The sequence below is a fragment of the Portunus trituberculatus genome, chromosome 48 (assembly GCF_017591435.1).
Source record: "Portunus trituberculatus isolate SZX2019 chromosome 48, ASM1759143v1, whole genome shotgun sequence".
In the NCBI taxonomy this organism is placed as follows: domain Eukaryota; kingdom Metazoa; phylum Arthropoda; class Malacostraca; order Decapoda; family Portunidae; genus Portunus; species Portunus trituberculatus.
In genome coordinates this window covers 4328425-4340924 of record NC_059302.1, presented here as the reverse complement: position 1 = coordinate 4340924, position 12500 = coordinate 4328425, and the positions used below count along the sequence as shown (strand labels likewise).

General features: G+C 41.6%; 1 protein-coding gene across 2 annotated transcripts in view; it reads right to left on the bottom strand.

The window, feature by feature from the left end:
- LOC123498931 (homeobox protein aristaless-like 3) overlaps window positions 1–12500 on the bottom strand; it is a 21161-nt gene that overhangs the window by 6494 nt on the left and 2167 nt on the right. For both annotated transcript variants that reach the window (XR_006672850.1, XM_045246499.1), the window contains exon 2: window positions 6453–6658. Coding sequence is in view for 1 of the 2 variants with exons in the window: in XM_045246499.1 (XP_045102434.1) it covers window positions 6453–6658 (206 nt within the window). In the remaining variant the exon portion in view is untranslated. The remainder of the gene's footprint in view (window positions 1–6452; window positions 6659–12500) is intronic.

The window sequence follows — 12500 nt, the reverse complement described above, 5'->3', positions numbered from 1 at the left end:
CTCTGAACAGAAATGCAACTGCAGACACTACAAAATTTGAACTGCTCGATCACTCCGGCTTTTCCTTCACTGTTCATTCAGTAAGACTTAATTTGCACTGAATTATTTCAGAAGCTACGCCAGTTGAGGCGTTAAAAGTGGAAAAACTGGAGACGGATGTGCGTAACTGAGGCGAAAGTGGTGTGGTGGTATACTCGTATTCCCGCAAAAACTACATACTACTTACACGGATTAATGATATAAAGTCAGCTTCCAATAGACCGTTTCAGAAATTACAGTGGTTGAGGGAGTAAGAGAAAGCAGAAGAGGTAGAGGATGGATGTGAGTAACGGAGGAGGTGACGGTGGCGGGTGTGGTATACTCGTATGTTGCCGTAAACACTATTAGTACTCACATGAATTTCAACACCCACAATAGTTAAACCACTGAAAAATAATGATGTTAGCCGAAGGGTGTGCGTGATCCCTTCATTACCAGAACGCATTTTCATATTCATTCTGGCTACTAATTGGTGATTTTATGCAGCCTCAGAAACTTATGTGTGGAGTAAGATAGTGAAGACTGTGGCCATTAATCTTCTGACCTCCATAGACCCTTCTTAATGCAAATAAAATCGTCTAATCATACCCAAACTCAGGCGATAAATGCCTCTTAATACTGAAAAGGTCAAGCACTTCTTGCGCCGATTAACTATTCTATAACTTCAGAAGCATAGCTGTAGGGAAAGAGTTCATAAGTGGAAGCTGGTGATGGCTGGATGCAAGTGATAGCGGGGGTGGCGGTGACGGTGTATTACCCTAAAAACTAACATGAATTAACTATATATTTGCTTTCCGCCCGACAATTTTAGAAGCATAGTATTCCAAGCGTTCAGAAAGTGGAGACGATAAGGGTGGTGGTGTTGGCGCTCCTGGTGGTCAACCTCCATCACCAGGAGATTATCCTTAGTCTGCCCCGCCCTCCTCCCTGTCAGTTCCCACCCGATGCCGCCCCGCCCCACCCCACCCATCTAGCCATACCCTCTCTCTCTTTCTCTCTCTCTCTCTCTCTCTCTCTCTCTCTCTCTCTCTCTCTCTGTGTGTGTGTGTGTGTGTGTGTGTGTGTGTGTGAGAGAGAGAGAGAGAGAGAGAGAGAGAGAGAGAGAGAGAGAGAGAGAATCTCCCTGGAAGGTTAATTCGAGTGGTTGGTGATGGATAATGCAAATACCACTTCATCAGTTCTCCCCTCTCTCTCTCTCTCTCTCTCTCTCTCTCTCTCTCTCTCTCAATCCTTCCCATCACACCTCCGCAACGAGATGCATTTAAATATGGTACGCTTTTTTAGGTCAGGCGTGAACGAAATTGATCTTTAAAAATGCTTGGACACCTTTAGTTGTATTTAGTTGTATTTAGTAGTAGTAGTAGTAGTAGTAGTAGTAGTAGTAGTAGTTGTTGTTGTTTGGGGATTTTCTTCAATTTTCTTACTTTTAAACTTTTCTTTTCTCCTTATCTTTCTTTTCTTTTCTCTTCCTTAATTGTGTTTTTTTGTCGGCCTTTCTTTGTTCCTCTTTTATTTTCTTCATATTTCATCCACTGGACACTTCCCATCTGTCCTCAGTCTTGCATCACTTCCAAAACTCTGCCGCGTCTCCTACTGCGTCTCTTTCTTCTCGTCTCTTTTATTATATCTCAAGCTTTTCTTATTTGTCTGTTATGTTTATATTTATGTCCGTCTCCGTGCACGTCTTCTGTGTCTCTGTCTTAATTCCTGCCTCTCATATTATCATTCATTCTTTTCTGCATCAGTTATGCGTGTCTTTGTCTCTTTCTATCCACACGTATTTCTGTCTTAAATCCTGTCTCTTATACTCTTTCGCAGCTGTCCGCTATCTGTTCTGCTTTTCCTCTTTGCGATTACACCCATCTACTTATGCCTGTGTGTAGGTAAATATACGTCCGCTTGTCTATCTTTTTATCTGTCTTTTGTATCCGAACCCCATCCCTCCGCCGCCTGCCGCCGCCGCCTCCTCGGATAATCTAAGCTGCCAATGTACATACAACGTTGGATCAGTGTCGTGGCCATTTCCTCTCTTCCGGGGTAGAAGCGCCCAGACTACAATGCGGGAAGGGTTCAGCGCTGAGGCCACCAGGATAGCGCAGCGAGGGAGACACAGGAAGAGGAAGAGGAAGGGAAAAGAAAAAGAGGGGGGTGGGTAGAGGTATTAGAGAGAAAGATCGCGATGGGGGTTTAGCGGATCGAGGAGAGGAGGGGAAAGGGAGGAAGGGAAGGGAGGAGGTAAGTGACGCCTGGGAGGAAGAATTGTGAGAGGGATACAGGGAGGGGAGGCAATGGAGGGAGGGACGGAGGGAGGGAAGGTTGTATAAGGGAGGGTCTTACAACTGGTATGGATTGAAAAGGGAGGCTGGGAGAGGAGTTAGGCGGATCTCAGTCACTTCATGTGGGATTGGAGTGGCTGGATAAGAGGAGAAAGAGATAGAAAAAAAAGAAGAGGAGAATACTGAGAATTAAGGATGAAGGAGGTTCAAAAGAAAGAGAGAAGGAAAAGGAAAATAGAATGATACTGGCAACAAGGATAAGGAAAGTTCAGAAGATGAAATGTATATACGTAGAAGGAGAAGTAGCTAAAAGAAGTGGAATTTTGGATAAGACTAAGGAAGATACAGAAGAAGATGAAGATAAAGGAAGGAGAGAGAGAGAAAAAAAAAAAAGAGGAAGAGGGTGCAGGGAAGGAGAATGAGATGACTTAGGAATGAAAGCGAGGGTGAAAAGAGTGCAGGAATAAGTGAATTAATCAGTGAAGGAGAAGAGGAGGATCGAGGAGAAGAAGGAGCAGAAGGAATTAGCAACAACAAAGGAAGGTAACGTCACAAAAGTAAGGAAGGAAAAAGAAAATTAGAACAAAGATGAAAGAGAGAAAGAAAGAGACTGAGTAAGGGAACAAATGAGTGAGGGAGAGAAAGAGAGAGGGTAAAAAAGAAAGAAAGAAAGGTAAAAAAAAAAGATACATTAAAAACGACTAAAGGTGTGATGATCAGCGAAATGGGAGGAGGAGGAAGAGATGAGACAAAAAACAAGATAAAAATATAAATAAGAGAAGTGGGAACAGAGAGAGAGAGAGAGAGAGAGAGAGAGAGAGAGAGAGAGAGAGAGAGAGAGAGAGAGAGAGATAATAAAATAAAATGTGGAAAAAGTTAAAAGAGGGTGCTAACAGAGAGAGAGAGAGAGAGAGAGAGAGAGAGAGAGAGAGAGAGAGAGAGAGAGAGAGAAGAGAGAGAGAACAAAGAGAGGATGAAAGGATAATCTTTGGATGATGCTTGTTCTATCCCTCTTCTTCGGTGATGTGTGGCGTGCGCGAAAATAGCGTTGGGGTCTCTCTCTCTCTCTCTCTCTCTCTCTCTCTCTCTCTCGCTCATTTTACTTTCAGCGCCGCCTACACTTCGCAATGCAAGAGAACGCACTGCAGTCAATGTTTGTAGGCGAGTAAGTGCAATTTATCCATAAAAACGTCACTGCAAGGGAGACAAGAGGATATGATGAGAAGGAGGCGAGAAAGAGGAGAAGAGGAAGGAGGAGGAGGAGGGAGACGAAGAGGAAGAATAGGAAGATTAAGAGAATAAACCAGAACAAGAACAAAAACCAAGAGCAATAAGTCAACAACAACAACAACAATAACAACAACGAGTTAAAGAAAAAAAAAACACACGCGATTTCACCTCTGCAGTCGTAACCAAATCCCCAAAATGTCATAATTCAACCTCCCTTTTTACCTTTCGTCCTTTCCCTCACTCTCTTCTCCGGATCTCAGTGCAAGGCGACGCACCCAAGTAGCTCTTTTCACTCACTCGTATCCTGTGTTTCCATATGGAGTGCCGGGAGAAAGATGGAAGGATCGTGTTTGTGTAGCGTATCAGGATAACGATAACCAGTACACCAGATCCCCGAGGCTCCATGGTGCATTGATCTGTGGAAAATCTCTCTCTCTCTCTCTCTCTCTCTCTCTCTCTCTCTCTCTCTCTCTCTCTCTCTCTTGCGTGTTCAAGATTTAGCGATTCATTGGTTATTGGGAATTTTTCTTTTCTCTCCTCTCCGATCTCATTCGATAAAGGTTGTCTAGAGCTGGTGTACTAAATCTATGGAGCACTAGTCAGAAAATTAAAAAGGACACAAATCGATAGGCTGATTGATTTAACTGATATAAACCTATAGATATTTTTTGCTTTTAGCTCTCGTGTGTAAGATTTACCTCCGTTCAGATCGTAAGCATGACTGCAAGGCCCAAACTGAGTGAGTAGCTATAGAAGACTGATTAGTGGATAGGCCGACATTGCGAAAATTCTTAAGATGCCACTTCTTTCAGTTCTAATTCGATTCTGACCGAACTAATTAACATGTTAACTAAATTGATAAAGTGACTGATTAATAAAGAAACAATTAATGGACGAATAGGCAGATAGATGTAATATATTAAGCTATTGTTATTTTTTAAGATAAATAATTTAGCCAAAGTACTACTGTCTTGATATCTACAATTCAGTAAAGAATGAATTCGACAAATAGATGAATGATATTAACTGACGAATTAGGATAAAGATGACAGGAACGAGTGATGAGATGGACATATTTGATCAGTAAGAATATGTTAATCAATATCATTCACTCGACTAATTGTCACTAACAGACTAACCTACTTTATTTTCGAATAGGAATGAGAATGACAGTGGTGAGTGAGGAGGTAGACAAATTTGATGGATAAGAATGATGACAGTATGAGTGGTGTAATCCCGTAGCAACGCCCCACACCCCGCTGTGTCTCTGGGAGGTAAAAACAGAATGATTTTATGAACATTGCTCAACCCGGTGCGACGAGCGGAGGAAGAGATTGTTGGCTTAAGTGTTCCTATGCTTAAATACTCTAACTTTCATTAGGATTATTTAGAAATGCCACACAAGCCATTCGACGGGTTTTCATGGGTGTTTTCTCTATTAATGGCGTCACATGTACGTTAAAATATCGCTAGAATCGTGCAGATAGTTTTGAAAAGCCTCAGTAATTTCCATTAAAGTTTACCGAAAGTTGTCTAGATGAAGCGAAGAAAATTAATGTTTCAGAATACGGTCTGGAATATATGAATTATGTAAAACCTGAACTTCATAAACGCAACGATGAAAAGACGTTAATTATCGCTGAACTCCAAAAACACTCGTAACTTGCATTAAAACTAACATAAAGTTACCGAAAGAAATGTTTCGGAATACGAAATTAAGGACTTCAATGAAAACGTCAAATTTTATAGACATAGAGATAAATAATATAATGAAAGTAGAAAGTATAGTAATTGGTGTAGAAATGTGTGCTGTAGCAATTATCAAGTTGCTGTAGTGGCGGGGCGGCAGCGACGTGGCGGCCGGTGTAGGTAACGAAGCATGGCAGGTGCGACGGTAGTAAGACAAAACACTGAAATGGACACACTGATTTACGACCAGATAGTCCCATAATCGCGTACAGCTTTTTTAGACCTTTGTATTCTTAGCTAAGTCAGTTTGATAGCTGTATAGTCTAGGCTCTAGAATAATAGAAAATTACTTACATTCTCTTTTCCTGTCATACAAAGATATTTCACATTGCTCTAAATACTAACGAAAGATGATTATAGCAAGAGTCGAGTCGTAGCAACAAGAGCATATAACTCCGAGTAAGATCACGAAAACACGCAGAAGGGAAGAAACATTCCTCTGCAGGTGACTCCCTTAGGAGTGATGAGGGTCTAAGAGGATCAGCCGCGTCACTGTAGGAAGCTGAGAAAAACTGCCCGTAATTATGTCTATTTGATTATGAGTTTTACGTCGTCTTCCTCGTCGTGGTTTAGTTGAAGTCCCCGTGAAGGTGGCGGCACGTGGCGTGTGTGTGTGTGTGTGTGTGTGTGTGTGTGTGTGTGTGTGTGTGTGTGTGTGTGTGTGTGTGTGTGTGTGTGTGTGTGTGTGTGTGTGACCGGGAGTTGGGTGTCCGTTAGCGCACTTAAATTTGTTATACCTAAGTCATACCACAAGGCAAATTTTTAATGACCTAATTTTGGAGAGACTTTGTTTACGTGGTGTTTTCCTTAAATCTTTCAGTTTTAGCGATGGATCACTGAAATATATAGAACACTCTCACTTATCCATCTACATCCTCACACAACTACAACAAGATGCAAAGGTAACAGAGACAAGAAGTGTATGCATGTCCCTCAAATGAGACAAGTATAGATACATAGACAGAACCAAGCTGGCTCCAACTCCGCTTTACAACTGACCCGTCCATCCACAGTCCCCCACACACATACGGCAAGGTAAGAGGGCACTACTCAGGCTAAAACTGTTGCCGCGAACTTGACCTTTTAGTCATGATTTTATTACCTTACCGCGAAGCCAGCAGGATTGTCACACATACACAAACACCACTAGTTCCTTACCTCGACTCTCTCCTCCTTGAGATCTACTTTGAGGGCGAGCTGTTCCCTTAGGAGCACATCAGGATAGTGGGTTTTGGCGAAGGTTCTCTCCAGCTCCTCCAATTGTTCCTCGGTGAAGATGGTTCTGTGACGCCTCTTCCTCTTTCCGCCCGCCCCGGAGCCGCCGAAGAGGGAGGCGGAGTACAGGCCGGGGTACTGGCTTGTTCCTGAGAAGAAAATGATGGTGAGATGCTTCGTCTTTCACTCCTATTTGACACATCATTCTTTAATAACTAACCACTCTGACATTCTTTCTTGTTCTACAGTCTCCTTATAACGTTGCACTGACTAGACACTGCAAATATCTTCGTTTCAGACGCTTATAAAGGTTTCCTAATTTGCTTCTAGTGTAAAAAATTGTCGCTTGTCGCAGGGAAAAGAGTTAGTCTGTCAATTTTATTAATTATAACTTTGTGAAAGAAGTGAAATTTGAAGTGTTTTGGTGAGGGATGTTTTGGTGTTTTCTTGTCTCGGGTTCGTGCTTGAGACGCGTGTGTGGTAAGTCTGTCTGTCCGTCCGTCTATCTGTCACTTTCTGTCAGTCTTTCGTTTGCTTCTGTTTGTTTCTTTGTGTGTTACTGTTTTGTCATTGTTCTTTCTTTGTGTATTTGTTTGGTGATGGAAGTTTTGGTGTTGATAGTTCGTCAGTCAGTCTCATTTTTCTGTCGCTGTTTCTGTTTCCTTTGTCTATCTATCTGTTTGTTTCTTTCCCTTTCTTTGTTTCTGTTTGTCTGCCTGTCTGTTCTTTTTTATTTATTTATTTTTTTTTTTGCCGGTCTCTCTCTCTCTCTCTCTCTCTCTCTCTCTCTCTCTCTCTCTCTCTCTCTCTCTCTCTCGCAAACTTCCCCGCAAACACGATGTCAGCCTTGGTTACTGAATTTGATTGGTCCGCTAGATGTTCGGGTGAGTCGCTAATGTTCAGTGTTAAGGTAAGGTCGACATTTTATTTGTTTAGAGTTTGAGTATTTAATTTAATTATTAATGTAAAGTTATTAATTTATCGAGTACTATTCATGAGAAAACCACTTACACTCCGCGAGCTAAAAAATTATGCTCTTGTAATTATTATTCAAACTCCATTGTATTTAGGATATGGTGATATTATAGAATTATTAATTCATCATGGACTATACGACTTTCCCGTGAGAGGAGCATCAGCTATTCCGGAGCTAAAACTAATCATGTATCATTATTCAAATTCCATTTTTTGGAGGAAGGTTAGGTGCAAGATTTGGCGAACTAATTGTAGAACTATCAACACATCAAGCAGTAAACGGCTTTTCAAGAGAGACACACCGAGACATTGTATTTATTTTTCAAACTCGATTTTTTTATGCGCAATCACTATTTGGCCAGACGTGCCAAATAATTGTTGTGTCTTTCTAGCTTATTAAAGTTAGCAAGAAGGCATACGTATACATATACCATGAAATATTGCTTCTAAGTCAAGATCACGGACACAAAAGCACAGTATCACGAAGGAGGAGGCTTGCTTAGTCAACCTTGTCCTCACTCACGTACTTTGTTTGCTATAGTGACAGTATCCGCATTATGGACCAAGAAGCTTGCCTGGTACAGTACATGTCCTCACCTTGTAATACCTTTGTAATTATCACACGTAAATTATCCGCCCTCCCCCCCCCCCGCCAATTACTCTTTCAATCTAGTAATTAATATTCATCGTCAGCTTAACTTAATGACAATATGTTATCTTTCGAAACAAACTTCATTCATGCCCTTGTTTCCTTGCAAACCACAGTCTTTGTGTTCACGAAACCATGAACTCCCCAACGCTGCCTTACCGAAGTTGCAGTTTTCGTCACTCTCTCAGACAACAAACAACATGCAAAGCAGACAGTGGAACCCGATCACAGCTGAGGAGGTTTTATTGGTTACCTAGCAAACAGGCAAAGGTAACTGGCTGCAAATGGCTGCCGTATACAGTAGCGAGTTTCCACACGGTAGTACCAGTAGCGCCATCTTGCAGCTCGCATTGGACGCGTATGCGGGAGCTGAACACACGTAATGAGCCAGCAGGTGATGGTTCATTTTTTTAAATCCTCGATCTTCTGTCATGTTGGATAAGATCGAATCCTAGTTACACTCTTAATGTAGGGGACCCAAAACATCTGGTGTGAGAGCGTGTGTGTATCTCTGAACTGCAAACGACCGACTGCATCTTCTTTCGCCCGTTTTATTACATTCATCTATTATTTCAATTATTTTCAAAGGCCGCAGAGACAACTATTTATGTTCTCGCATGTGTCTTTCCTATTTCAGCTTTTTACAACCTTCTTGAACTATCACGACACTCACTGAAACACCCAGGAAAACCCCAATATCTTTCATTGCAACGTGTTGAAAGCAGTCAAGATAACAAAAAGTTGAAGAGTACGGGACTTTGTGCTACAATTGTTTACTGCGGCAAGGGTCAGTTGTTGCGCCGCTGTACTTCAAATACCACTGTCACCATTACCAGTGTTCACCCGCCCACTGTTGTGTTTAAGACGATGTTCAGTGGCGATAACTTTTCTGTACCGCGGTGGACTCCGGAAAAGTCACGCCAGATTCATGAAACATCTTACGTATATATGTTTCATGTTTCCCATTAGATATTAGGTGATGAGTGTTCTTAGACGTATTCCCGTTAATCAATAAGTTTACGATAGATAAAGTCTGTGGATGGGCTGTACTGGGCTATCGTGATGGATGTTCTTATTTTATTGCTATTCTACCACTTTTTATAATTTATTACCTGGTTTACTTTATTTATCCACTCTTTTAAACTATTTAGTACATCGACAGTATCAGCAAACTCTCAAACAAAATTAGCTGCTGTATGCTTAATCTCTCAACTGGCGGATTTATAGATTATGTATAAGTCCTAAAAAGTTATAACTGGTAACGATGACGATCACTGTTGTGTAGGATCCCCATACGCTGACAAGACCTTGTGACGCTATACATACTCAATCGACATAAAGATTTACTGACATTTCACGACTGACCACTTCGCCTTCACAACATGTCTCTGGAAGCCTCACGGACAGCGCTAAGGATGCGTGAAGCTCATCATGGTTAGGTTTCTCTCAGTGTTTGTGGCAATGCGTGGCGTCGCCGTCTTTAGTATGATAGTTTTCTTCTTATGACTTGTGATTTATTATTGATTGGTGTGTGTGTGTGTGTGTGTGTGTGTGTGTGTGTGTGTGTGTGTGTGTGTGTGTGTGTGTGTGTGAAGGAAAGCAAAGAATAGAATGTTTAGATAGTTTCTTTATGATGCATTACTGATATTGATTTGGTCCCGTGATTCAGAATGAAACAGCTGAATGTTGTGTATCTTTGCGTCCTCGTTACAACAGACAATAAATGTTCATATACAGGAAGAACATACAGCCACACATTTATCGGCCCTTAGGAAAACTGTGACAACCTACACTATGAAGTTTATGTAAGAGGCGTAGGAGAGTAAAGGCTCCTTGTGGTATCTAAAAAGATGGAGAAAGGAAGTCACTCTCAAGTCGGACGTGGGTCAATATTCAGAACCATCATTGTTTGTGTGGTCGTTCTATCTTAAACTTCTCATCACTGTAAAAACTGTTTGCATTGAGATACCGGAAGGAAAGGAGGGAAAAACAGAAGTTATTTTTGTATTTTCAAGTTACAAAAAATATTTACGAGAGTCCATCACCAAACAAAAAAAAGCAGGATCTAAAATCTTACACCGAATAAAGAAAAAAAGGTCTGCAAGGAAGAAATAATTAAACGTTTTGTGATCATATAGACAGTGTTTAGCGTTTACAGAGATGATTCTACGGATACTCACAGATATTTTTTTGACCAGTGACAGTGCATAAACCTCGCTAAACCATAAACATGATGGAAAACAAATAGAAATGACAAAATATCAAGATGGGGGCCACCGTGGTATAGTGGAACCATGCGTGCTTTGGAGTCCGAGGGTCTCCAAGCGCACTGGTTCGAATTCTGTCTAGGGTCCCAGTGTAGGTTGGGCTTCCTCACTCTGGGTACGACAAAAAGTATCCCGTTTAGCCCATAAATTCCCGTGAAAACCCCACATGGTACAAATATATATGTAAAAATAAATAGATGGACATTAGTGTTCGCAAAAGGCGCTTTCATGATTTTAACGGCAGTCTAACATCAACAAGAAGGGAAAAAACTGTGAAAACCCGATTAGTCTCTTTGTGGGCTTCTGACAAAAATAATGACGAGAGAACAGAGCGTTTAGGAATATGAAGCATAGATAGATGAGGACGCTGCTTCTCCCATTAGATGGCGCTCAACACTGTGGCTCCTTTTGTTTCTCCTTGTGTTGATTTGCGATGATTTCAATGTATCACTGGTCCTGCTTAGTTATACTTGTAGGATATTTGGTAGAGAGAGAGAGAGAGAGAGAGAGAGAGAGAGAGAGAGAGAGAGAGAGAGAGAGAGAGAGAGAGAGAGAGAGACTAAGAAGAAAACAGACGAAATAGATAATAAATAGAAAAATAAATCAATAAATAAACCCAGATATAACAAGTGAATAGATATACAATAAGCGAAACATAAACAACACCCATGCAATTTAAAGAGACAAAAAAGTCTTGCATATACGCGGACCTCCACGCATTGCAGGAAACAGGGGAACGGTTAGGAGGAGGAGAAGAAGAAGAAGAAGAAGAAGAAGAAGAAGAAGAAGAAGAAGAAGAAGAAGAAGAAGAAGAAGAAGAAGAGAGGAGGAGGAAATTGAGGAGGAGGAGGAAGAGGCTACAGAAAACTAAATACAAAGAGGAGAAAGATTGATTGATTGACATACAAGAAAAACCACGACATTGCGGTCATATGGCGCCGCTGTAAAACGTTGAAAAGCAGCCAAAACATTGATAGAGTAAAATAATAGCAACAATAAGAGAGACGGCGGATGGGAGGGGGTAGGAGGCTAGGAGCGGAGATGGTGGTTGATAGGGACATTATGAGTGGATAGGATTAAGGATAGGAGGGATAATGTAGTGGTGCTGTTCAGTGGAGTTAGAAATGGAAATATTGAAGTGGTAATGATGGGGGAGGATAACTCAATAAGGAAAAGGATGAGGATATAATAATGGTGTGTGTGTGTGTGTGTGTGTGTGTGTGTGAGAGAGAGAGAGAGAGAGAGAGAGAGAGATGTTGAAGTGAAAAATGCGTGTGGCAGAGGAGGACTAGAAACGGGTATCGTGGTTATGGAAGAAGAAGAAGAAGAAGAAGAAGAAGTAGTAGTAGTAGTAGTAGTAGTAGTAATGGTAAAGGAGATGATGAAATACATGAAAATATAAAAGGAAGACATGGACAATGATAAGGAGAAGAATGAAGATCAGGAAAAAAAAGGAGGAAAAGGAGAAGGATGAGGATAAGAAGAGAGACATTAAATTAGCGTGAAATCCTCCAAGAAGATCCACGAATCGTCTTAAGACTCGAATTCAGTAATCAGGCGAAACCTCTGCGCTGTCCAACGAACCAGCGAACCAGCGAGTCAGAGAAGCGACCCCACGCGAAGAAAACGGAGGAAGGAAAGGAAAGAAGGGAAAAAAAGGGTCATCTTGCTCGACCTGGCGGGAAGAAAAGAGGCCATTTAGATTGATATCGAGGGAGGGAAAAGAGGATTGTGGCAGTCAGCCTTCCTTAAGAGTGGTAAGCCCTGGTCCTCGCGGTCGTCCTTATGAGGAATAACAATAATCTGATATGAAGTCGTTTGGAAGCCGTTCCGCTCAAACAGAGATGCCCTATAGGTGTTTACGCCGCGAGAGAGAGAGAGAGAGAGAGAGAGAGAGAGAGAGAGAGACTATTCGTTCAATTTTACAAAATATATATATGGAGTGATCGGTGCTTCTCTCTCTCTCTCTCTCTCTCTCTCTCTCAAGGGTGGCGGGACCAGCCGGATGGACGGACAGGCAGACAGACTGACAAACCAACACCACAATAAGCCTGACACCGCGAGGTCGAGAAGTTAAGACGAGGATTAGCCGCAAGGAGT